The following is a 26,367-nucleotide window of genomic DNA, read 5'->3' on the forward strand; positions in this document are numbered from 1 at the left end:
GAAAAGTCTTTATCTCTGATGTTTGTGGAGGTTTATTCTGGATCAGAGAGAGTGATCTCCTCAGGAAGTGATGTCACACCGGATGGAACTGGGGGAACTGGGAGAACTGGTAAACGCTGTAGCTCCAGGAGATGCTGCAGTCTGACGGATGTTAATAATCTTTCTCTTGTGGTGGAAAAAGAACAAAAATCTTTTTGTTTCATCAATAAAAACACACGAACAGTAACATCGTAGATCTTTAATGGTTAAACAAAACCAGCCGGAAAAGACAAAGAACGACCAAAACAACAGGAAAAACCAACAGAGTAGACAAAACACACACACACACACACACACACACACACACACACACACACAGTAGCTGCTTCTGATCAGACTTCCTGTTTTGGTTTGGAAACAGTAACCTGGAGGAATGTGGCGGCTGCAGAGACTCGTCATCATTACAGGTGAGTCACCTGCCGTCAGGAGATTTAAAATGCCTCATTAAAAAGAAGTGATCGATCCTCAGACTACTGCTGCCTCAAACGGCGTCGCGTTCACCGTGTTCACCGTGTTCACGACCTCACAAGTGGAATTTGCTTAAAGTTTGAGCTGTGATGTGTTCGAGGCGTTTTCAGACATGAAGTTCACGTTTCGGCGGACGGTAAGTTCACATATCAGCATTTTAGTCTTCGTAATGTTCTAATATTGAAAAAAGAGAAGAGTGACGAGAACTATGAGGAGTCTTTGAAGCATCGACATCGTAACCACGACGTCACGAGTTCCACATGAAGTCAGATCGATTCATTTTAAATGGCTGCGATCAGTAAAGTCAGAAAATCTCTCGTCAAGCTGAACTTTGATGAAAGCTGTCGTGGCTGTTAGCTGAGTGTCAGAGCAGTCCGCTGGAGTCTGCACCTCAAGTGGGTCTCCAGAAGTCTGCAGAGAGTCCAGAAGCCTCCATGTGGCCCTGATGTCACGCCTGTGAATCTGGACATCCTGTGTGATGTTACTCTGCAGCTCAGTCACGCCTGTCAGGCAAACCTCAGGGGAAACAGAAACAGAGTTTCAGCAGCAGCGCTAACGGCGTCCTGCAGTGTAACCGCTGTCCTCTTCTGTTCTGTACCTGGACAGACAGTAAACACCTGTGAGACCACCTGAAATTACCTGCAGGATGCAAACAGCTGCTGGATAACAGGTAAAAATAACGTCTGGACTTCCTTCCTGCGGTTTGGGCCGAGAAGTCGATGTGACTGAGCTGTGGAGTAACGAGCAGAGATGCTAAGCTAACACATAGACAGACACACGTTCACACCTATCTGCTCTCACCCAGAACCTTCTGGCTGGGAGAGAACCGCTGCGCCAGAGCTAAAGCTAAACTCTGCGTTCACAAGTCCGCGCCGCCCCCTGCTGGTCAACTCTGACATGCTACATATCTGTTAGCCCGCTGCCGTCGTTCTGACTGGATTCTGATGGAAACACTTCATCTGCACACAGAGCTGTAGGTAAAAAAGACAACAAGCTAAACACTCCTTCTCCAAACGTATAAGAACGCGTCTCGCACATCTTTTCTTTGTTTGATTTCCGGTTGATTCTGCGTTTTCAGTCCTCCTCAGCTGCGAGCGGCAGAACGTCGCGGCGACGGCGTTCCGGTCAGGAGGGATTTTCCTGAGACTCAGAGGTCAAGAAACAAAGCGACACACATCATCTCATTCGCACAGAAGTCACACGATCACAGGACGCGGCGGCGCTAAGGGCCTCTTTCTCGACACGCTAAACGCGGAAGCTCGATCCATTTCATCAACATCGTAGAGTAACAGGAAGAGGAAATGTTTGTGAAAATATCTGAGGGAAATCTGTACAAAGACTTTGGTTGAATATCTGCTCCTGTATAGACCTCTAGTGAACAATATACATATTTAGATAACTCTAATTTAAATACTAATTTGGCTAAAATGAATATGAAAACATAGCATGTTCATCACATGCTGCCTTCCACTGAACGCAGCGAGCGACTGAACACGAACAGACGACACGAGCCGCTCGACCCCGAGCGGAAGACGAGCTGCGCGCGTTAGCATCACCGGGTATAAAATAGATTTTCTTTAAATATTACAAAGGTAAAGTTTGAAATGGTCAGACGTGATGAACAGAGAGCTGAAGCGTCCAGCTTCTGTCCCGCCAGCTGAAACGCGTCCTCTGCGTCACGGCTGATTCTGTCTCTCTGGTTTTATTTTGAAGCTTCTTTGCTGTTTTCTGATCCTTGTTTTTTATTGTTACTGTTTCTGAAGAATAAAGAATGAATTGTGGTCACTTCTGAGATTAAACACAGAGTTCAGTCTTTTAATTTAATTTAATATTAAATAACCTTTTTTTATATATTTTATTCTTTCATATAGTCAAATGTCATTTTGCTTGTATAATATGTACATTTATATATAGTCTACTTTTTATTTTGTATTTTGTTTTTTGTCTCTGCTGTTATTTTTCTTCCCGCTGCTTTCACATGCTGCTGTAATGCCCAGATTTCCCACGCTGGGGACAAACAAAATAAATAAATCTTATTTTCAGGCCATATCACCCACCTCTCTGTGATTTGAACAATGTTTTCCTACAGTTCTGCTGACTGTTGAGACTAAAGATGAACCCCACCCTGAATCCTCCCTCTGAACCTCTCTGTGGTGTTTTGGTTTTGATTGAAGGATCAGGTTTACTGTATTTTACTGCTGCACCTGAACGCAGCACCGTTTGTACTCCGAACATCCAGTAAAGAGGAAACTTTTCCCAGACGACCAGATTAAACGTTCAGATGTGAAGAAGCTCGTTTACACTGAAACATGGATTTAAGGGCGGGAACAGGTTTCGGAAGCTGGTGGAACAGACGCCGGACAGGAAGTGAGGTCAGGACTTCGTCTCTCTGTAAATCCAAACACATAAAACTTCATGTTACATTATTAGTGAAGAACAAGAATCATAATAATCTGCTGATAAAACGCCGCCGGTCTGTCCGCGACGACACGAGTGTTAAAAGTTAAAAAAGGGAATCGATGCACAGTCTCAGACATGTGAGGGAGGGGCCCTGTTCAGGAAGCACAGTGGAGATTAAGTGCTGGTGTTCAGGCTGAGAAGCAGGACGAGTGTTTGACTTTGGCTCCTGTGAACGAGTCCATCGTGTAGCTCAGAGCGGGGAGGCTAAACGTCTCCGCCGGGCCTCCTCTCCCCTCGTTCACCCCTCCTCCGGTTCACTTCCTGAGGTTGGGGGTGAACTTTTCTCTTAAGGGGCCTTTCTGAAAAGTCTTCAGTCCAACATGGCGTCCAGCTGGTCAGCCAGGTCGTCAAACATGTTGCCGATGTCGTCCAGAATGGTCCCTGCAGACTTCACCGTGTTTGCTCCGCTGGAGAGGAAACGTGACAAACAACAAAAACTGAATGTAACGATACTGACAGGCTGCAACCCTGCTGCCCCCTACAGGACGCTGAGTCCATTACACCACACAACACACTGCTGATGTCACTGCTCTCGCAGCTGTACACATCTGAACTTTGACCTCAGGGTGGCGCTACAGAGCGGGTTGGACAGCGTGCTTCCTCTGCAGAGCATGAACTCTGAATCTCATGAGAGTGAGATTCATTCATTAGCAAGACTAAGAAAGCAAACATTCTGATGATGGCGCTAGAGGACAAACCAGTTTTTGAGATGTTTCAATGAAAAACAAAAATGTCCACCTCAAAGACAGAAGTTCAACAAAGTCAGCAGGATCCATCGTCCAGGAAACACGAATGTCTGAACCAAAGTTTGTGTCAGTTTATCAAGCAGATATTTCCCCGGTTAAGCCAACCAACAGACCATTGGACATTTCCACCCCTAAAGCCAAGCTGGTAGCATGGCTAAAAAGATAAACAAGATACAAACGCACACATAGATCGATGATGTGTGTTGATGATCTGACCTGCAGGTAAAAGCTATTTAGCTGCTGGATTTGATCCGGATTCTCCTGAACCAGCACATCCGGTTCTATTTATTTAATTGTGTTGCTATTCTTTTTGAATGACATTTACAGTGATGTAAATTTAAAAACTAATACATAAAAACGTAAAAAAAATGTATATCATAAAAAAAGTTTCATATACGAACTCTGACGTAGTCTGGGTCGGAGGTCAGTCTAGTGCGCATGACAAAGCAGCTTTGTGAGATGAGCTCGTGAGCGCTGCAAAGATGAGGAGACGAACGCGTTTTCTACCCACAAAAACAGCAGAAAAAAGGAAGAAAACTGATCATTTTCACAGTGAATGGGAGGAAGAGTTCTTTTTTATTAACGTGAAAGAAAACTGCGTGTCTCATTTGCGGTGCGACTGTGGCGACGGCTGAGCGGCACAACGTGGAGAGACACTTCAGTACATGTCACATGAAGTGATCATTTGAAAATGAAACAATTGGATATTGCATATTGAAATTTATCTGTTTCCTACCTTCTTTAATCATTCTGAATAACTATTGTGATGGATCATATGCGATCAGTGTCTTCACAGAGAATATCATTAATAATAATATCAACTTAAAGGTACACTGTGTAACTTTGTTATTTATGTGTATTATCAAAGTGGTAGCCCTTTGCATTACTCAGTGCCCTTGAAGTAGCTCTTAGTTTCAAAAAGGTTGGTGACCCCTGGTTTAAGGAGTCCCGATCCAAAACGTTTGGGTACCACAGGTCCAAGTTATAAACCTAAAGATTTGGCCTTATGTGACACCAGTGAGATGTCACCAAGATCAAAACCAGGACACTAAACAGGATTCTTACTCATGTTACAGCCAGGAAACCTAGAAGACTACATCTGACGGTCTTACCTGTCTGAGTTGTCCTCCAGGTTCAGTTTTCTCTCAACGGCCTTCAGAGCTGCTTCCAGAGAGGTGCTGGTCTGATCTAGTCTCTGCTGAACCACTTCAGTCCCGCAGGATGACTCAGGGACAAGACCGGGACCCACCACACACACCTGAGGTCTCGCTGCTGTCAGAGAGGGACTCTGAGGGGCCTGAGGGGCCGGAGGTGGAGCTGGGGGCCCATGAGCAGGAGAGGACGGACAGGTGAAGGCCACACTTTGAACCACACTGACGGTCACAGATGGAGAGGAGAGTCCAGCTGCTGAAGAGACAAAAAAAGGTAAAATATCAGCAAGTCCAGGGTCAAGTTCTGGGTCAAGACCAACAGGTTCCAGTTCAAGACCAAAAGATTCCAGTTCAAGACCAACAAGTCCCAACTCTAGAGCAGCAAATCTCAAGCAAAGGGCAAGTTAAGTGCAGAAACAAAACTAAAAAGTCCGAAGTTAGGTCTCTAGTCACGAGCAACAATTCCCAAGTCAAGTCCTAAGCTGAGTGCAGCGAGTCCACCTCAAGGTGCAGAATTGTACTGCTGCTGAGGAGACACGATTAAATACTTTATTTTCTGTTAGTTCCTCTAGGTCAGAGTTAACACTGGATTCAGGCTTCATAAATTGTCAAGTTTTGTTCTGTTTTACTTCAAATACACATCAAGACCACTAAGACAGGTGCAATAGGTACTGCTAGTTCCTTACCTTGTGCTGCCAGCAGACTGTGGCGAATTGGTTTTGGGGCCACAGCAGGTGGTTTTGGAGAGAGTGGAGGTTTAATGGGAGATCCTGTTGCTGGGCTGGCTGGCCTCTCCAGATTGGCCTCACTGATCCTCAGACTGACCTCCTCCTGGCTCTGGGACGGAGGCCTGCTGCTGCTGGACTCTGACCCAGCTGCCCCTGCCTCCTCTCTGTTGGGGGAACCGCCTCCCTGCTCTTTGTCTTTGGGTTTATGTCTGCGCTTCACCGTGTCTGACTCCTTCAGATTAAACTCGGGCACCTCCAGGTTCTTGGCTGCTGGTTTCTCTGGAGGCTCCAGCACAGCCTCAGCCCTGGGTGGCCCCGGAGCTTTAGGTCTCTGTTTGATGGTTAAGTTGCCCTCCTCAGCGAAGGGGATGCACTCACTGGAGCTGTTCTGAGGGGATGAGGAGCCCTCCAGTCTGCTACCTTTTGATTCTTCTTCCTCAGAATCAGACTTCACCACTCGATCTGGTTCGGCACTGCTGCTGGTCTGGGTGGGAATACACTCGCTCTGCACCCTCCTCCTCACCCCAGCAGCCTCTCTGGGTTCCTGCCCTGCAGAGCTGAGAGAGGGGGAAGGAGGCTCCTGCTGGATGTGGTCTGGTTTGAGCCCTGCAGGGTTCTTCCCCTCTGTCCTGCCTTCCAAGGAGGCTGCGATGCTCCTCACGCTCACTGGACTGTCCGTCATCGCCCCGCCAGCAGACGACGTTGTGCTGCTGTCGCTCAGCTCCCCGCTGGTGGTGCTGCTCACTGAGCTCAGTCTCTTTGGAGGAGGCGGAGGAGGACCTTTTTTCCGGGCGCGAACTGCAAAGGACTGACTGCGTCCCACGTTGCCATTCTTTTCTGGACTCGACTGTAATCGAGCCAACTGGCTGCGGCCGGGTTTGCGGGTCAAGGTGGCATAGGATGACAGGTTTCCAGAGGGAAATGATGCCTCCTCGTCATCCTCATCAGGCTCCCCATCTGACAGAGCATAGCGGGTCATGCTCTGGGTGCGCTTCTTGGGCGGCGTCAGGGTCATGGTGTGGTTCTCAGGCCTGGGAGATGAGCTCAGGTCTGTGGAGCCACAATGAGAATGCAAGTAGCTGAAACCCTTCAATGCTGGGGAGCCATGAGGTGAGGGACCCTGAGATCCAGGCAGCTTGGGCTTGGCTGGGATTGCTGGGTACTTAAATACGGTTGCCGTGCCCAGAGGCACCTGCTTGGGCAGCGCCTGCTGCTGCAGAGGCCTCTGGTCCCAGCCCTCAGGGAGGTTCCTCTCCTTGGCAGGGCTGCCCTCCAAGCTCTCCTGGGACCAGCTGTGGGGGGTGACGGAAGCTGTGGGAGGCTCCTGGGAGCGTCCGGAGCCTCTGGACCGGGTGTCAATGCTCTCCTGGCTCTGGGACATTCCCACTGCGTTCTTGATGGCGAAGCCTTCCTCGCAGCCGCCGTAGTGACTGGACATGGCCGTCTGCAGCTCAGTGCTCAGCTCGCTGTCCTGGAAGGTCAGCATCTTTGGGGTGTGAGGAGAAGAGCATTCACCTGCAGTGTCAGGTGGTTCGATGGCAACCAGGTGCAGGGCTCCGGGGGCTTTGCGACGCAGCGTGCCTTGGCCTGATTCAGCCTGAAGGATCGCCCTCTGGATGTCACACAGCTTCTTCACGGCCAGCATCAGCTTCTTCTGGTGGCCTGGAGGAACAATTCAAACGCCACGGCAGAAGTAAAAAACACTGGTCTCAGCAGTCACATTGAGTCTTTATGTGAACATGCGTGTCCTCACCCAGCTTGGTGATGCCGATCTCCTGCAGATCCTCCCAGGTGAGGTCTTTGACGATGCTGATGGAGTCGTAGCCATTTTCAGAGAGTTTTTTGTGGTACTGTGGGAGGCCAATGGCGCTGAGCCACTCGCCCAGATCAGACTGAGAAAGAACAGATCACTCAGATCAGGTGGTATCCCAGTGTTTGGGAGTCAGTTTCACCAGTAAACAGCAGGAAGACTTACTGGGATGTACTCTGGCAGCCATTCAGGGATGTTCAGGTTGTTGATCTCGAGGGAGATTTTCTTGCGGTGGCCTGGTTTGGTCACTCCGATGGCGGTCAGATCCTGCAGACACAACAAGACCAAAGACATCGGCAAGTCCATCAGCACAGTACTCCTGCTATAAGATTAGAGTTCTACACAGTGGTTTACAGTCAGCACAATTTGACTTCACACCAAAGAGGGCCAAAATATTTCAGGGGCATCACATGTGACTACAGGTCAGTTCTACAGGTTAGTGTTCAAACCACAATGTCAGCAAACCAATCAATTTAACAAAGTCAATGAACTTTTCCTGTCAAACAGAAATGAATATCAGCTGATGAATGCTGCACAAACAACCAGGTTGAACTCCATAACGGTCTTTGCTCACCTCAGGAGTCATCCTGCTGATGGTTGGAACATCATAACCAGCACTGATGAAGTTCCCAGTATACTGCTCCAGCTGGAACTCACTCAGCCACTGATAGATGGCCTCTGCATCCTACAACAGACGCCAAGTACAAACACACCGTCCATATTCAACTCCTGAGATCCACGATGGAAATAAATCTTCCTCACACTGGACAGAATTCTAACTGTCCAAATAATATTAACAAAAACGGATCAATAGAGTAAGACAGCGTGAAGACAGCTGATAACGAGGTTGTGTGCTGATCTTTACCTTCCCCTCCAGCAGCTGCTGAGGACGAACAAACTGGTGGGAGAAACTCTGCTCCGCAGGCCTCTGCACCGTCACCGTCTGCCTCCGAGGAGTCCCACCTGCAATGACATCACAGCACACCTCGTCTCACCTTCTGACTGTGAATATCCTCCAAGGAGTTAATGTAGCACTGGTTTTCATATCCAGACTGCTGTTTGCACTGATGTGTGATTTAGCATACAATATTACTTTTTCCACATATTTTCCTTTTATATAGTCCCTTGTATAATATGTACGTATATTTATACTCAGCTTTTATTTTGTATTTTGTTTTATGCTATTACCTGCTGCTGTAATACCCAAATTTCCCCAGCTGGGGATTAATAAAGTCTATCTTATCTTATCTCTATCTTATCTTATCTTAGGACAACAGCAGCTCCTAACAAACACATTTTGATGTCCATGGATGGAAACGGAAGTCTCACGTGAAGACAAAAGTGTCCTCACACAGTTCTGTTTTTCTTAATTTCACAGAGCATCGACGCTGTAACTACAGTACCTGATGCAAAGGATGCTTAAAGAGAAAAGTACCTGCAGGATGACTAGGCTGTGTGCTGAGGTCTGAGCGTCCAGAATCAACAGCAGGGGGCGCCGGCTGCACACAAAAATACAATCAATAAGCAGCAAGTTTTAGAACTGCGCTCAAGCTGCTGGCTAAATGAATATGAATCATACATATCTGTCACATCTTGGCTGGAGGACAGATCTGCCTGTTTAAACCAAAGACCACTAAAAGCCGACGGATCTGCAGGCGTATCAGGCTGACTGTACCTTGTTGGCGTTGTCATGGTGACCGGTGTTGTGTTGGAGTCCGTTGGGTGCGTTGTTGCTCTCGGTGCTCTGGCCGCTCCCGGCACTGCGGGTGCTGCCAACACTGCCGGTGCTTCCGACACTGTTTCTGTCTCCAGCTGCAACCAAAAAAACACGAACAAAAGTGAGTTCACGACGTCCAGGAGGGACAAGCCGAACCGTCCAGCACAGCAAAGGGGATCGGCGTCGGGCTGTGGGAAGCAGCGGATGCTCTTTGTCGGTTCTCAGCAGGCTGGGAGAACGGGGCCAAAGGGCCCGGGGGTGACGGGCGGGATGCAGGCTTCTGGTCTAAAAGCTGTGCTGTGGCAGAGCAGGGGAGCACCGCTGCAGGCAGGAGTCCATTAATGACAGTGATGCAGCATCAGGCTTTAAGGGCAGAACACCACTCACTGTTCCCATGCTGCACTGTCACAGTCTGATACGACACAGTCTGATCACAGGTGAACAGCAGTGTGGTTTGGTATAAACTGGGATCACAATCCGAACTGTCGCTTTTCTTTCCAGTTTTAGACCTAAGACACGACATCCTGAGATAAATGATATGAATGGTAGAATTAAAACAAGTAGAAAATACCTCAACCCCCCCTTTAAAATTCAAAAAAGCAAGCAAGTTCATATCCAAACGTAGCAGAATTATTGAGCTAAACCTCTTCAGTGACAGTTTTAAAAACTTGGTATAAAATAGAGCAAATTAGTTCTGGCTTTGAGACTTTGAATGACACGTAACTACATAAAAACAAATTTATAAAATCTTCATGGGTGACATAAAGAATCCACTGAGGGCTTTTATCCAGTGACATCAGAGGACCCTGAGTTAGTTCAGTTAAACTGAGCCTCCATAAACATGTTGCAGTGTGACAGTTAAACTAACAAGAACAAACAAGAACTAGTGTCGCCCCCCTGTGGCACCTGTGAGGACAACAACAGGGATAACTGATAGCCAGTCGCTCTGATGGCAGCCTGAAGCAGACGATACAGTGAATCATACAAAGTGTTCGGACCCGACACACCAAGATGTCTGTCTGCCAACCTCACCTGTAGTTTTGGTTTTAGTAATGAGTGTGCTTTGTTAATTTACACCTGTCTGACATCACTTTTTCCCACCTGGACGGTCACTAAGAAGCAAGTTTGTGTTTTTGACACTGACACATAAAGCGACAAGCAATGCGTGGCAACATCACCGCTTCAGTGTTGTGAGACGATGTGTTGATGTCAAACAGCGTGAGATGGCAAGAGGTGACAAGGTACAATGTGAAGTGGAACGTGGCAACAAATGGTGAGGTGAGGCGACATGAGATAATGTGAAGTGACATGAGGCGACATGAGATAATGTGAAGTGACATGAGGTAATGTAAAGCAAAATGAGGTAATGTGAAGAGACATGTGGTAGTGTGAAGCAATGTGAGGTAATGTGAAGAGACATGAGGTAATGTAAAGCAAAATGAGGTAATGTGAAGTGTCTTGAGGTGACCTGAGGTAATGTGAAGTGTCTTGAGGTAATGTGAAGTGACATGAGGTAATGTAAAGCAAAATGAGGTAATGTGAAGTGACATGAGGTAATGTAAAGCAAAATGAGGTAATGTGAAGAGACATGAGGTAGTGTGAAGCAATGTGAGGTCATCTGAAGCGACATGAGGTCATGTGAGGGGATATGAGGAAATGTAAAGCAACATAAAATTCAGTGAGGAGGTTTAAGATAATGTGAAGCAAAGTGAGTCAACATGAGGTAATGTGAAGCGACTTGAGGTAATGTGAAGCGACATGAGGTAATGTGAAGCGACTTGAGGTAATGTGAAGCGACTTGAGGTAATGTGAAGTGACTTGAGGTAATGTGAAGCGACATGAGCTAATGTGAAGTGACTTGAGGTAATGTGAAGCGACTTGAGGTAATGTGAAGTGACATGAGGTAATGTGAAGCGACTTGAGGTAATGTGAAGTGACTTGAGGTAATGTGAAGTGACAAGAGGTAATGTGAAGCGACATGAGGTAATGTGAAGAGACATGAGGTAATGTAAAGCAAAATGAGGTAATGTGAAGTGTCTTGAGGTGACCTGAGGTAATGTGAAGTGTCTTGAGGTAATGTGAAGTGACATGAGGTAATGTAAAGCAAAATGAGGTAATGTGAAGAGACATGAGGTAGTGTGAAGCAATGTGAGGTCATCTGAAGCGACATGAGGTCATGTGAGGGGATATGAGGAAATGTAAAGCAACATAAAATTCAGTGAGGAGATTTAAGATAATGTGAAGCAAAGTGAGTCAACATGAGGTAATGTGAAGCGACTTGAGGTAATGTGAAGTGACTTGAGGTAATGTGAAGTGACTTGAGGTAATGTGAAGCGACTTGAGGTAATGTGAAGTGACTTGAGGTAATGTGAAGCGACATGAGGTAATGTGAAGCGACATGAGCTAATGTGAAGTGACTTGAGGTAATGTGAAGCGACTTGAGGTAATGTGAAGTGACATGAGGTAATGTGAAGCGACTTGAGGTAATGTGAAGTGACTTGAGGTAATGTGAAGTGACAAGAGGTAATGTGAAGCGACATGAGGTAATGTGAAGTGACTTGAGGTAATGTGAAGTGACAAGAGGTAATGTGAAGCGACTTGAGGTAATGTGAAGCGACATGAGGTAATGTGAAGTGACTTGAGGTAATGTGAAGTGACCTGAGGTAATGTGAAGTGACATGAGGTAATGTGAAGCGACATGAGGTAATGTCAAGCGACTTTAGGCGAAGGCAAAACAGCCATCAGATTTAATGGACAGTAGCTCTGATTAGCTGTCTCGGTGTGTCAGGTCCTGATGCAGAGCGTTGAGCGGGGCAGCGAGGCAGCTTCAGAACAGCCGGGGAGGAGAAGCTGTCATTCGGGGGCTCTTACCATGACACGAGTCCCTGAGAACCCAGATGTCCTCAAAGGGAAACTCAGACTGAGACAGGCGGCTCGGAGACAAACCTATCAGACACAAAGACTCTGATGGACTGGGTTCTGTCGGGGGGATAGACTGAGGGGGGGTGAGGTGGGTTGGAGGACAAAGATCACAACCCCAAATCCAAAAAAGTTGGGACAAGTTGTAAACCAAAAATATCCCTTTTGACAAAAACTCACCTGAGAACAGCACAAAGTCAATTTATTTACTGTCTGAGCTCATCAGCTTCATTGATTTCTGTAAATATCTGCTGATTCTGGATCTGATGCAGCAACACGTTTCAAACACGTTGGGACAGGAGCAGCTAAAGACTGGGAAAGATGTGGAACGCTCCAAAAACACCTGTTTGGATCATTCCACAGGTAAACAGGTTGATTGGTAACAGGTGATAGCATCATGATTGAAAGGCTCAGTGGTTCACAGCGAGGATGGAGCGAGGGTCAACACTTTGTGAACATGTGATTGGATGAAGAGATTAATACCTGGACTCAGGAACACTTCAGGAAACTGGTGTCAGGAAACATAGATTGATTATTAATGACTGATTCTGGTTTTATTGATAACTTTTTTGGAATCGAGGTTGTAGATTGAAATGGCTTTGACTGGGTCTCTGTCTGAGGAGGAATCTGTTGGACCTGGTCTGTGATTTGGGACTCTCACAGTGGAAATGAAAGAAAGATCTTTGTCCTTCATGCAGAGTAGTGATTGATTACATCCTGTTGGACTCAGGATCAGGGTTAGAAACATTTCTGCAGATAAGTGATCAGTAATCCTGATCAGAGCAATTGGACAATATCAATACCTTCAATCACCAAGAACTTGGTGTTCTTGGAAGTAGTCTAAATATATATCTAAAATCACACAACAGTGAGCATCAGGGACATCGGGGGTGTGACGGGTCCTGGATCAGCACACACGATACACTCCACGATCCAGATCATGAGTCAGCATGTACGTAAACTGATCATCTCACATGTAGACCCTCACTGCGAGTCAATGCGTGTGTGTGTGTGTGTGTGTGTCCTGAGTGTGTGTACCTGTGCTGGCAGTGAGGCCGTTGGCTAGCGGCAGCACCACGTGGGTGGGGGGGGCGTACAGAGTGTAGGAGTCGTCGGTCTGAGGGGCGGAGCTGAGGCTGGAGGAGAGGGGGGCTCTGGACAGCAGCTGCTGGCGTTGGGTGGGCAGGGAGGCGTGCCGGGACAGGGTGCCCCCTACAGGGCGAGACAGGGAGGAAGAGGAGGAGGAGGGGGGGAGGGCGAGGTTATCAAGCTGATGGTTAGAGGTGGAGGTCAGTCATTACGTGGTATGGATGGGGAGGTGGATGCAGCAGGGAGGGGTGAGGAGGCAGGAGCATGGGATGGTCTGGAAGCAGGCGGATTAGTTTGTAACTGACCATGGAGGATTGTTAACGTCCGTCACCTCCTGTACGAGGTGATGAAGGTCTGAACTGGAGTGATAACCAGTCCAGTTAATGGCCTTCGTACGGGTCTGCTGGCGTTCACTCAGACTCAAACCAGCACTGAACGGATCCGCTAACGGTTCTGTGTGCATCAGCCCGATAGATCTTCTTCCTCTGCACCATAAACCTCCACTGCGGTCCACAAACCAAGAAATCTCCAGACCGATCCTTCCAGGACCAGGTCTTGCTTAACTTCCTGTGTGTCCTACATGACCTCTAACCACCGGATGTTTTAATTGCGTCTCCTCAGAGACGTCCTCACCGCGTGACTTACCGTTTCTCCTGCTGATGACCTCCACGATGGACGGAGGGAAGAAGCCGACTCGGTCCGTCCCTCTCTGGGTGTCGTGGATGTGGCCCTTCCAGCGTCCGTCCACGTGCTGCTCCAACACCTGCAGGGGACGAGACGGGTCACTACGGGCCCCCGGTACCTGGTATCAACCCCCCACCCAAAATAAGTGAGTAAATATCAGCTTTCCTCTTTTCTCCTCACAAGTTGGAGAAACCTTCAGATCATCACATCAAACACTGAAACAACACGTTCACACTGAATCTGATCAAAATTAAACCGGATCAATCAACCGCCGTTATCGCCTCGCTGTCAACTGTGACGAGTAACTAAAGTTCGGACTGAAGGAGATCATAAAAGTAAAATTAACTCATTCCTGAAACTTAACCTGTGTGATCTGCATTTCATTGACTACTACTTAAATAAAAAAAAAAACTCAGGCAGAGTCCTCACACCGTGTTCAGGAGTCATGATGAACTCATCGCGACGGGTCAGGGTTCGGGTCAGGCTCAGGGTCAGACTCAGGGAACTCAGCTAAAGACCCTCAAACCTCACACAGAGAAACCACTGGAGCATGTTTTTACATCCGTCAGTGACCCCGTCAGTGAGCCCGTCAGTAATACTGTCAGTGATCCAGTCAGTAATACTGTCAGTGACCCCGTCAGTGATCCAGTCAGTGACACTGTCAGCTTCAGCTTCAGTTGTGTTGGCAGAAGCTTCAGTCAGCAGACAAAAAGGATTTTACAGGTGTTATTCACCTACAGGTGTTAACATGTTGAATGTTTAGAACACGTCTCGACATCAACATCCTTCATCTTTCCTCATCATCTGACTCACTGACAGGAAGTCCGACGTACAGTTACTCTAATATTGTACTTAGTACAAAGTCAAGGTACTTGTACTTTATTAGTATTTCCATGTTATACTATTTTATGCTTTTACTCCACTACATCTGTACTTTTTAGTGCACTACATCAATCTGACATCTTTAGTTACTAGTTACTACAGATTATTAGTGTTCATGTCGAGTCAAAACCACGTATCTCCAGATGTAGTGATTTTACGCCACAGTGACTACTTTTACTTTTGAGACTTGCATTTTTTTTACATTCTTTTCCTGAAATGTGGCTGTGAAGGAAGGCCGTTACTTGTAGTATGTAGTATGTGGTATTAGTACCTTTACTGAAGTGAAGGATCTGAATCCACATGAAGCAGTAGCCTGTAGCTGTAAACTATAGCCTATAGTGGTAGCCTGTAGCAGTAGCCTGTAGAAGTAGCCTGTAGCTGTAGCATGTAGCAGTAGTCTGTAGCAGTAGCCTATAGTAGCAGCCTGTAGCAGTAGCTTGTAGAAGTAGCCAGTAGCTGTAACCTGTAGCAGTAGCCAATAGCTGTAACCTGTAGCAGTAGCCAGTAGCAGTAGCTTGTAGAAGTAGCCACTAGCTGTAGCATGTAGCAGTAACCTGTAACTGTAGCCTGTAGCAGTAGCCAGTAGCAGTAGCCAGCAGCAGTAGCCAGTAGCAGTAGCCTGTAGGTGTAGCTGTAGAGTGTAGCAGTAGCTGTAGAGTGTAGCTGTAGCTGGTAGCAGTAGCCAGCAGCTGTAGCCTTTAGCAGTAGCCTGTAGCAGTAGCCAGTAGCAGAAGCCAGTAGCTGTAACCTGCAGCAGTAATCTGTAGCAGTAGCATGTAGCAGTAGCCTTTAGCAGTGCCCTGTAGCAGTAGCCTTTAGCAGTAGCTTGCAGCTATAGCCTTTAGCCCTAGCCCGTAGCTGTAGCCTTTAGCAGTAGCCTGTAGCAGAAGTCTTTAGCAGTGGCCTGTGGCTGTAGCCTGTAGCAGCAGTCTTTAGCAGTACCCTGCAGCAGTAGTCTTTAGCAGTAGCCTGTAGCAGTAGTCTTTAGCAGTACCCTGTAGCAGTAGCCTGTAGCAGTAGTCTTTAGCAGTACCCTGCAGCTGTAGCCTGAAGCAGTAGCCTGTAGCAGTAGTCTTTAGCAGTAGCCTGTAGCAGTAGTCTTTAGCAGTAGCCTGAAGCAGGAGCCTGCAGCTGAAGCCTGAAGCAGTAGCCTGTAGCAGTAGTCTTTAGCAGTACCCTGCAGCAGTAGTCTTTAGCAGTAGCCTGTAGCAGTAGTCTTTAGCAGTAGCCTGTAGCTGTAGCCGTAGCCTTTAGCAGTACCCTGCAGTAGTAGTCTTTAGCAGTACCCTGCAGCAGTAGGCTTTAGCAGTAGCCTGTAGCTGTAGTCTTTAGCAGTAGCCTGTAGCTGTAGCCTGAAGCAGTAGCCTGCAGCAGTAGTCTTTAGCAGTACCCTGCAGCAGTAGGCTTTAGCAGTAGCCTTTAGCTTTAGCCTGAAGCAGTAGCCTGTCACTTTCTGTTCACTGTAATAAAAGGCGTGAACACCCATCAGTCACGTGTCTGTGATCTCTGAGCGTCTCACCATGATGACGTCTCCGGCTCGGATGTTGAGGGCAGTTGGATCATGGAGGTTCCAGTAATCCTTCAGAGCTCTGACCTGCAAAACACCCGTCGCATCTGTTGACGAAACAGACAGTTAGATTTTGGGGGGTCAGGAACAAGACCTGAACCAGAAAATGCAACCCTCTAAACCATTACACAACTTTTTATTATCTTCTATCTATCTATTATCTTATTTTTTACATTTAAATTCCTTTATTTCAGGGAAATTCTCTTTGTTTTTGACCGAAACAGCCTCATTTAAAATGAATGAGTCCAACAAATATCAAACTTTCTCCACAATCCAACACCATCAGGGACTTTGTCTGCCGCTGGTTCATCATTTAGCCCCACACTGACGAGTGCAGGCGAAGACGTATGAAGAGTGACTGCAGGCTGAAAGAATGCAGCTTTATTCATCGTTCATTCATCATTAACACTTCAGAGGAATGAAGAAGGGAGAATAACATCCTCCCTGAGACGACTCTTCTGATTCAAACATGCTGCAGCAGATTACTTGTTGTTCAGCATGAGCAACGACATGTTGTACAAACTCGTCTCAGGAGGTGTGTGGATCCGTACTGCAGCAGAAACTGACTCTAAACCAGCCGAAAGCACATCCTGAGGAGTAAACGTGAAGGATTTCTACGATACTCGAGGACTCCAGTGGAGCGTGGAGCTGCAGATGTCAATTCAAAATACTTTATTTGTCCCTGGAGGGGACAGTTCAAGCCAAAGAGAAGAAGAAAAACGTAAATAAAGAACAGACTCACTGTTCAGAAAAATCTTCTTAAATTGTCCAAAATAATTAAACTAAAAGCTAAAAACTCAGGAAGGCTGTGCTGGTTACCAAAATAAGACGCTGATCACTTTCATCAAAATAAGACAGAGATTGTTTTTGAACTGCAGACGTTTGAACGCAGCAGTGAGACCTTCAGTGACGATTCAGTCAGTCTGAACTGACTCGGTCGTTTCCACAGAGAAGTGACGGCCGCACGAAGCCGCGAACACGACGTCGATGATTCATGTGTGTACGAGTCGATGATTCATGTGTGTACGAGTCGTTCGTCTCTCTGCTGCAGTAAACAAGGCGGCCATGTTTAAATCACTTCTTCAACACAGCCGCTCATTATTCCCTCAGTCTGTTCCCACAGGAACTTCAAAAGACTGCAGGATTACAGAGCAGAGAGCGCACACACACACACACACACACACACACACACACACACACAGTATATACATATACACACACTCTCTCACACACAAATACACACACACAGATACACACAAGCACACACACACACACACACACAGAATATACATATACACACACTCTCTCTCACACACACACAGTATATATATATACACACGCACGCACACACGCACACACACACGCACACGCACACACACACACACACACACACACACACACACACACACACACACACACACAGACACACACACACACTCACACACACACACACACAGCTCTGTCTGGTCTTTGAAGTTTGCGAGCTCACTGATACGAGTTTAACGTTACACAACCTAAAATTTTAACACAGCTGCCGTCTGAATAACGTGAATCAGGTGAAGCTTCGTCCACAGAGGAAACAAGAGAAGAAGTCAAAGGAAGTGAAGACAGAGGAGTAGAAGAAGAGCAGTGTCTGACCTCGGAGCAGCTGCTTGATGTCCCTGCTGGCGTGTGACGTGGTGAACTGGTTGACGATGTCCAGCGCCGTCTGGTTGTAGGTGTTACGGATGTTCACATCCACTCCGGCCTGCGGGGACAACACACAGGACAAAGACCTCTGCTCTTTAACCCGTCTCATGAGTTAGAAACCCTCCTAAAGTACTGCAGTGAAGCAGCACATACATGTTATCAACACAGCAGGTTTCCGGTGGACTAACTAGAATCTAACTGATGACAGTTTACAAGTTGAGATGAACGACTCCATCAGTGTCAGTCATGCTAGCAGCTCTGAGAGGCTGCACTCAGCCACAGTGGTGCTTTGAGCTAAGTGCTAAAATGCTCACAGTGATGATGCTAAAACGCTGATGTCGAGCATGTTCGTCATCTTAGCCGCTTAGCATGCTAATACGTAGCCGTCCAGCCTCGGCTGATGGGACTGTGATCACTTCTGCAGGTAAGTGTCAGAGGATCTTACAGTTCATCCTGAGGGGACATGAAGGTCTGAACAACATTTCAGATCATCAAACAGCTGTGAGACATTTCAGTCTGGACCAAAGATGTCGGCCTCATGGTGGCGCCAGCGTCTACAGAGTGATCTGTTTTAGAAAATTTAAAAACACTGATGAGGATGTTTCAATTATCGTCCACCATCGCATACATGCTGACACACCTGCTACCTGCCTGACAGGTAAGAGCTGACATCACTCCTGCAGGTAACAGCGCGTGTTCTGAACTTACATCCAGCAGCAGTCGGACCACCTCCGTCTTCCCGTACAGAGAGGCTTCGTGCAGAGCCGTCCCAGACTTGGTGGTCTTGTTGATGTCGATGCCGGCCTTCAGCAGCAGCCTGGAGCAGAACAGAGACACGATCCACCTGTGAGTCCTGCACCTGAACGCTGCTGTCCTCAGCTCTACAGTCAGCCTGATTTAAAAGGGAGTTTGTTTAAGATGAGTCACGAGTGTTTTTTCACTTCTCATGTGTCCAAATGTTTCGCGTCAGGCGGAATTAAAACAAAACAGTGGATGTGAATCACACCGGTGGGTTTAGGTGTCGTGAGTCGCTGTCAATCACTTGTTTCAGGTGATCGAAACGACAGACAAATCTAAAGACTCAGGACTCAAAGCGTCTCACTAGCGGGTTTCAGATGTATCGCAAATGTTAAACGAGTTTCGAGAAAACCGGCTGAAGAAAAAGAAAAAGTTAATTCATGTTTCCACCCACTGCAGTCACGACAATATTAGAGACGGTTCATCAAGATAAGCAGCAGGTGGCGCCACTTCTCTGGTCAGACAGCCGCTACACCACTGCAGAAGAAGACGGAGTTAAAAGAGCGCTGGTGGAACCTGAAACAGTGACAGAAAATCTAGAAAACAGGACGGAAATCTGACGTTTCTGTTAGTTTCATGTGTTAATGTGAGGAAGGCTCCATCAGGGCGGGTGGAGACTACACTCAGGAGACTGAGGAGGAATAAAACACCACAAACTGGTCTGAACAGGTCCTGAGCTGGTTTTTAAAGGAGTCTACAGATCTGCAGTCCACAGGAACCAGAACCATCAAACCTGGTCGGAGGACCTCAGAGACCTGCTGATACAGGCAGCTGTCTGACCCTGCAGACCTCTATAAGGGACCACAAGAACTGGATTCTGACTCTGAAACTGAATCTGATGGGGAACCAGTACAGACAAATCCAGATCACAGGACCTGGTCTAACAGCTTTTAGGAGCACTTGTAAAGGATCCAGGGATGTTCTGCTTTGATCGTATCTGCACACTAACTGTGTTTCTGTTTGTATTAAAGTGAATTTTAATGAAACGAGTTGAAATCTGAACCGACTTTATTCTGGTTTTCAGTGTTTTAGTCTGTTTGACGCGTGAACGTTTGTCTCTGAACAGAAAGTCTTCAAATGTGACGACTCGAAACATTACACGCACACACACGCGCACACGCACACACACACGCACACACACACACACTCACACGCACACACTCACACGCACACGCACACGCACACGCACACGCGCACACACACGCGCACGCGCACACGCACACACACACGCACACGCACACTCACACGCACACACTCACACGCACACGCACGCACACACACACACGCACACGCACACACAAACACTCACACACACACACGCACAGGGACGTATCAGGGATAAGAGCACTGAATCTGGGTCACAGGGAGGCTGTGGTGTATTTCAGAGCTCTGCTGGGAATGTGAAGCATGAAGAAGAGACAACCTCACACACACACACACACACACACACACACACACACACACACACACAGAACGTGTGGCTCAGTGGTTAACAACCACAAACCACAGGGGTCCAGCCCTCTGCAGCCTCTGCAGACAGACACTCTGAACTGATCCTGGATCACCATTCACTGCCGGTTTATCACAGGAGAGTTGAAGCTTTCAGCACCGAGGTGGGTCTGCTCCTGGTGTCGTTTGGACTCTGGGGACAGGAAGCAGACCTGAACCCGTGCGTGCTCACGGCAGCTGTCTCACCGTATGACGTCTTTGTGTCCGTTGCGGGCGGCGAGGTGTAGCGGCGTGGTGAAGGCTGAGTCTGTGGGCTCCTTCCTTTCTCCTTCCAGCAGCGCCACCACCATGTTACTGCTGAGCAACAGCTGGGCCACCTGGGGGGGGGGGGCAGAGGATACAGCAAGTTGACACCAAGTACCGCCAAAACTCTGCCGAAACAACTGGGACTAACGAACAGCGTCACACACCCTGCAGGTGAGCATGAGGTCATCCTGCAGAGACCCCAAACACCACAAATGATCCCAGATGTTTGGCAGCAGAGTCACAGCTGGAGCTGAAGTTCACTGCAGCATTAAAACGTCTGTCTGCGTCTCTGCAGGCGTGTTTCTTCACGGCGTTTGTGTAAAGGTGTGAAACAGGAAACGCAGCAGGTCATCAGCTGATGAACGAATTAAGTGTAAGTTGATGTTTTAAGAGCAGCCAATCAGAGACCTGCGACCCGCCTACACGTGACTGCTGACCTCCGCAGAGCGATGACAGCTAACGCCACCTTCTGACAGTGGGTGGGACGACCCCCCCGGAGGGAGCCGGCAGGCGTGTGGACGCAGCAGATCTCTGCATCGTGTTCAGGAATCAGGTCAGGTGACAATAAAACCTCTTTTAAATCAGTGATGATGACGACTGACGTTCAGTGAAATAAAGGTTTGTGTGTTTGAATGAAGAGTTTCTACTGATGAAGAGTGTGAAGCTGAAACAGAATGAACTGAAACACAACAGCTGCTGTCGACACACCACAGACACACACACACACAGACAGACAGACACATACACACACACATACAGACACACACACAGACAGACAGACAGACACACACACACACACACACACACAGAGACACACACACACAGACACACACACACACAGACAGACAGACACACACACACACACACACACAGACACACACACGAGCACACACACAGACACACACACACACACACACACACACAAACACACACACACACACAGACAGACACACACACACAGACACACACGCACACACAGACACACACACACGCACACACACGCACACACACACAGAGAGAGAGAGAGAGACACACACACACACACACACACACAGACACATACACACACACATACAGACACACACACAGACAGACAGACACACACACACACACACAGACACACACACACACTCAGACACACAAACAAACACACACACAGACAGACAGACACACACACACACTCAGACACACACACACAAACACACACACACACACAAATACACACGCACGTGCACACACACACACACACACACACACACACACAGACACGCAGACACACACACACAACCAGTGGTGGAATGTAAAAAAAGTACTTTTACTCCACTACATTTGTCTGACAGCTTTAGTTACTTTTCAGATTACAGTGTTTCATCCTCCACCTGTCCAGTGGAAACCACATATCTCCAGATGTGTTAATAAATAATAAATGAGACGGAGAGGAAACACTCGCTGTTAATAAACTCTGGATTACTTTTATTAACACGTCCGTCTGATTGGTTTACAGAGAGAGAGAGATCAACACAGGGAGGAAGAGTCGACAAAGATAACAGCCATGTTTACTGACGGACACAGACAAGTCGCCGTGCCAACGCAATCAAACCTGTGTGTGTGTGTGTGTGTTTGTCCAGCTGTGGCTGCGTGTTGTCAGACCATCAGTTCTCAAACAAGGTTCACTGAGCTGGACACTGACCCCAACCGATTCCCAGGACACTCAGCCTGACCTCTGACCCCCGCACCACCTGTGGCTACACACCACCCTCAACACACGGGCGCTCACCTGGACTCTTCCAAACTCACAGGCCAGGTCCAGAGGAGTCTTCTTGGCCTTGTTGACCAGGCAGGGGTTGGACTGATGCTGCAGCAACATCTCCGACTGAAAACAAACAAAGCAAACAGCTTTTTTATTTTATGAATGAATGAAAAGTACAACAAGTCACAGAAGATCTGAACAACACAAAGTTCAGAGCAAAGAGGAAAAATCAGTACAAACGTGTGTGTGTGTGTGTGTGTGTGTGTGATGACATAAAGCAAAAGAAATGTAATAAAAAATAAATATTTAACAATGATCATAATCACTGAACAGAAATAATACCACTTAAGTATTTAAAGACGTGCAGCTCAGTCTCCTGTCTGAGACTGATGTACAGAGATGGAGTCAGGACGTGGTTAGCCTAGCTTAGCATAAAGACTTAAAGCAGGGGGAAACTGTTAGCGTGACTCCATGTGTTCAGCAGACAGGAACACCTGCGGAGCGAGGCGGTGTCTCGGTCCTCGGAGGGTCTTGTTATTTCGATGCTGTAACGTGGATAAAGTTTCGCCGCCGCTCAGCCAATCAGATGACGTCAAGTGTTACGCACAGGCTGCATAAACACACAGCAGGGACTCTGCCGGGACCCTGCAGGGCCGCAGCCCACACGTCTGTGCACAGAAATTACAATGCGGTACGAAGGGAGGCGGATGATGTCGTGAACATCTGCTCCGTCATGCAGAACGTTCACACGCTGCCTGAAAACCACACACACACGAAGGCAGACGCAGCCACAGATCAGACGCTCAGTGGAAGAACACTTCATCCCAACCGCCAGCGTGCTCCACGCCAAGGAACAGCCGGCCTCCAAAATCTGCAGTGAAGAAAAACGTACTTCAAGTATCAGAAGTACTTCAAGTAACAGAAGCACTTCAAGTAACAGAAGCACTTCAAGTATCAAAAGTACTTCAAGTAACAGAAGCACTTCAAGTATCAGAAGCACTTCAAGTATCAGAAGTACTTCAAGTATCAAAAGCACTTCAAGTAACAGAAGCACTTCAAGTATCAGAAGTACTTCAAGTATCAGAAGCACTTCAAGTAACAGAAGTACTTCAAGTATCAAAAGTACTTCAAGTATCAGAAGTACTTCAAGTATCAGAAGTACCTGTTGGCCTTCTTTGATGTCTTATATGACAAACAGACTGAACCTTGAATTGTTTGCTTGAATGGTAAAAGATGAACCTGATTTGCAGAAATTGTTTGAACACGTTGATTTGTGATGAAGTCAGGCTGGAATTCTCTGATCGTAGATCCATTTAACAGAAAATGAGACTTCAGTTAGAAACGAGTTCGTCCAAACTGTGACTCTGCCGTCTGGTGCTAAAGGATGAATCCTGAGCTGTGATGGCAGAAAGGTGACAAGAAGCACCTGAAGTGTGTTTTTAAGATGTTGTGATGTGTCTTCATCAGCTAACATGAGCTCTTCCTCAGCGAGGTCACAGATACGAACAGTCTGACTCACCTACATTCATCTTAATCCTGAGAAACAACAGCGGGATTAATGAAAAAAACCCTGTGCAGCGTTCATCAATCAAAACATCCCCTCACATCTGTTCTGCTGAGAACGCCCCCACCTCCAGTCTGATCACCCCAAATCAACAGCTCCACCCATCCTCCACCTCATTACCACCATCTGAACCCCCACAAATCCAATCACATGCAGCCCTGCTTCCTGCTGCTTCCTCTGAGCCACACAGCTGGAGGAATCCTCTCCTCCTTCCCTGCAGCTAAAGTACTAATACCAGCATGTAAAAACACTGCAGCTAAAGTACTAATACAAGCGTGTAAAAACACTGCAGCTAAAGTACTAATACCAGCATGTAAAAACACTGCAGCTAAAGTAAAAACACTGCAGTTAAAGTACTAATACCAGCATGTAAAAACACTGCAGCTAAAGTACTAATACCAGCATGTAAAAACACTGCAGTTAAAGTACTAATACCAGCATGTAAAAACACTGCAGTTAAAGTACTAATACCAGCATGTAAAAACACTGCAGTTAAAGTACCAATACCAGCGTGTAAAAACACTGCAGTTAAAGTACCAATACCAGCGTGTAAAAACACTGCAGTTAAAGTACCAATACCAGCGTGTAAAAACACTGCAGTTAAAGTACCAATACCAGCATGTAAAAACACTGCAGTTAAAGTACTAATACCAGCGTGTAAAAACACTGCAGTTAAAGTACCAATACCAGCGTGTAAAAACACTGCAGTTAAAGTACTAATACCAGCGTGTAAAAACACTGCAGCTAAAGTACTAATACCAGCGTGTAAAAACACTGCAGTTAAAGTACTAATACCAGCGTGTAAAAACACTGCAGCTAAAGTACTAATACCAGCATGTAAAAACACTGCAGTTAAAGTACTAATACCAGCATGTAAAAACACTGCAGTTAAAGTACCAATACCAGCGTGTAAAAACACTGCAGCTAAAGTACTAATACCAGCATGTAAAAACACTGCAGCTAAAGTACTAATACCAGCATGTAAAAACACTGCAGTTAAAGTACTAATACCAGCGTGTAAAAACCCTGCAGTTAAAGTACTAATACCAGCGTGTAGAAACACTGAAAAACACTGCAGTAAAAGTACTAATACAAGCGTGTAAAAACACTGCAGCTAAAGTACTAATAACAGCGTGTAAAAACACTGCAGTTAAAGTACCAATACCAGCGTGTAAAAACACTGCAGTTAAAGTACCAATACCAGTGTGTAAAAACACTGCAGTTAAAGTCCTAATACCAGCGTGTAAAAACACTGCAGCTAAAGTACTAATACCAGCGTGTAAAAACACTGCAGTTAAAGTACTAATACCAGCGTGTAAAAACACTGCAGTTAAAGTACTAATACCAGCGTGTAAAAACCCTGCAGTTAAAGTACTAATACCAGCGTGTAGAAACACTGAAAAACACTGCAGTTAAAGTACTAATACCAGTGTGTAAAAACACTGCAGTTAAAGTACCAATACCAGCGTGTAAAAACACTGCAGTTAAAGTACTAATACCAGCGTGTAAAAACACTGCAGTTAAAGTACTAATACCAGCGTGTAAAAACACTGCAGTTAAAGTACTAATACCAGCATGTAAAAACACTGCAGTTAAAGTACTAATACCAGCGTGTAAAAACCCTGCAGTTAAAGTACTAATACCAGCGTGTAAAAACACTGCAGTTGAAGTACTAATACAAGCGTGTAAAAACACTGCAGCTAAAGTACTAATACCAGTGTGTAAAAACACTTAAAGTACTAATACCAGCGTGTAAAAACACTGCAGTTAAAGTACCAATACCAGCGTGTAAAAACACTGCAGTTAAAGTACCAATACCAGCGTGTAAAAACACTGCAGTTAAAGTACCAATACCAGTGTGTAAAAACACTGCAGTTAAAGTACTAATACCAGCGTGTAAAAACCCTGCAGTTAAAGTACTAATACCAGCGTGTAGAAACACTGAAAAACACTGCAGTTAAAGTACTAATACAAGCGTGTAAAAACACTGCAGCTAAAGTACTAATACCAGTGTGTAAAAACACTTAAAGTACTAATACCAGCGTGTAAAAACACTGCAGTTAAAGTACCAATACCAGCGTGTAAAAACACTGCAGTTAAAGTACCAATACCAGTGTGTAAAAACACTGCAGTTAAAGTACTAATACCAGCGTGTAACAACACTGCAGTTAAAGTACTAATACCAGCGTGTAGAAACACTGAAAAACACTGCAGTTAAAGTACTAATACCAGCGTGTAAAAACACTGCAGTTAAAGTACCAATACCAGCGTGTAAAAACACTGCAGTTAAAGTACTAATACCAGCGTGTAAAAACACTGCAGTTAAAGTACCAATACCAGCGTGTAAAAACACTGCAGTTAAAGGACTAATACCAGCGTGTAAAAACCCTGCAGTTAAAGTACTAATACCAGCGTGTAAAAACCCTGCAGTTAAAGTACTAATACCAGCGTGTAAAAACACTGCAGTTAAAGTACTAATACCAGTGTGCAAAAACACTGCAGTTAAAGTACTAATACCAGTGTGTAAAAACACTGCAGTTAAAGTACTAAT

At 46.4% G+C, this 26,367-nt stretch overlaps 1 protein-coding gene across 4 annotated transcripts in view; it reads right to left on the reverse strand.

Moving 5' to 3' along the window:
* Positions 1-223: 223 nt before the first annotated feature.
* The window catches only part of LOC121620603 (caskin-2-like), a 53,415-nt gene continuing 27,271 nt past the window's right edge, over positions 224-26,367 (reverse strand). The window contains exons 6-22 of one of the 4 annotated variants that reach the window (XM_041956714.1): positions 22,280-22,375; positions 20,443-20,573; positions 18,658-18,766; positions 17,899-18,007; positions 16,213-16,307; positions 13,773-13,890; positions 13,077-13,250; positions 11,991-12,065; positions 9,078-9,214; positions 8,838-8,901; positions 8,268-8,365; positions 7,977-8,087; positions 7,568-7,669; positions 7,346-7,484; positions 5,551-7,254; positions 4,826-5,117; positions 224-3,374 (exon numbers count right to left, since the gene is read on the reverse strand). In XM_041956714.1, coding sequence (XP_041812648.1) covers positions 3,278-3,374; positions 4,826-5,117; positions 5,551-7,254; positions 7,346-7,484; positions 7,568-7,669; positions 7,977-8,087; positions 8,268-8,365; positions 8,838-8,901; positions 9,078-9,214; positions 11,991-12,065; positions 13,077-13,250; positions 13,773-13,890; positions 16,213-16,307; positions 17,899-18,007; positions 18,658-18,766; positions 20,443-20,573; positions 22,280-22,375 — 3,651 coding nt within the window. In that variant the 3' untranslated portion in view covers positions 224-3,277. Of the gene's footprint in view, positions 3,375-4,825; positions 5,121-5,550; positions 7,255-7,345; positions 7,485-7,567; positions 7,670-7,976; positions 8,088-8,267; positions 8,366-8,837; positions 8,902-9,077; positions 9,215-11,990; positions 12,066-13,076; positions 13,251-13,772; positions 13,891-16,212; positions 16,308-17,898; positions 18,008-18,657; positions 18,767-20,442; positions 20,574-22,279; positions 22,376-26,367 lie in introns of all 4 variants that reach the window. The other 3 variants (XM_041956713.1, XM_041956715.1, XM_041956717.1) reach the window with 3 other exon arrangements.

Source organism: Chelmon rostratus, chromosome 17 (genome assembly GCF_017976325.1).
Source record: "Chelmon rostratus isolate fCheRos1 chromosome 17, fCheRos1.pri, whole genome shotgun sequence".
Taxonomy (NCBI): domain Eukaryota; kingdom Metazoa; phylum Chordata; class Actinopteri; order Chaetodontiformes; family Chaetodontidae; genus Chelmon; species Chelmon rostratus.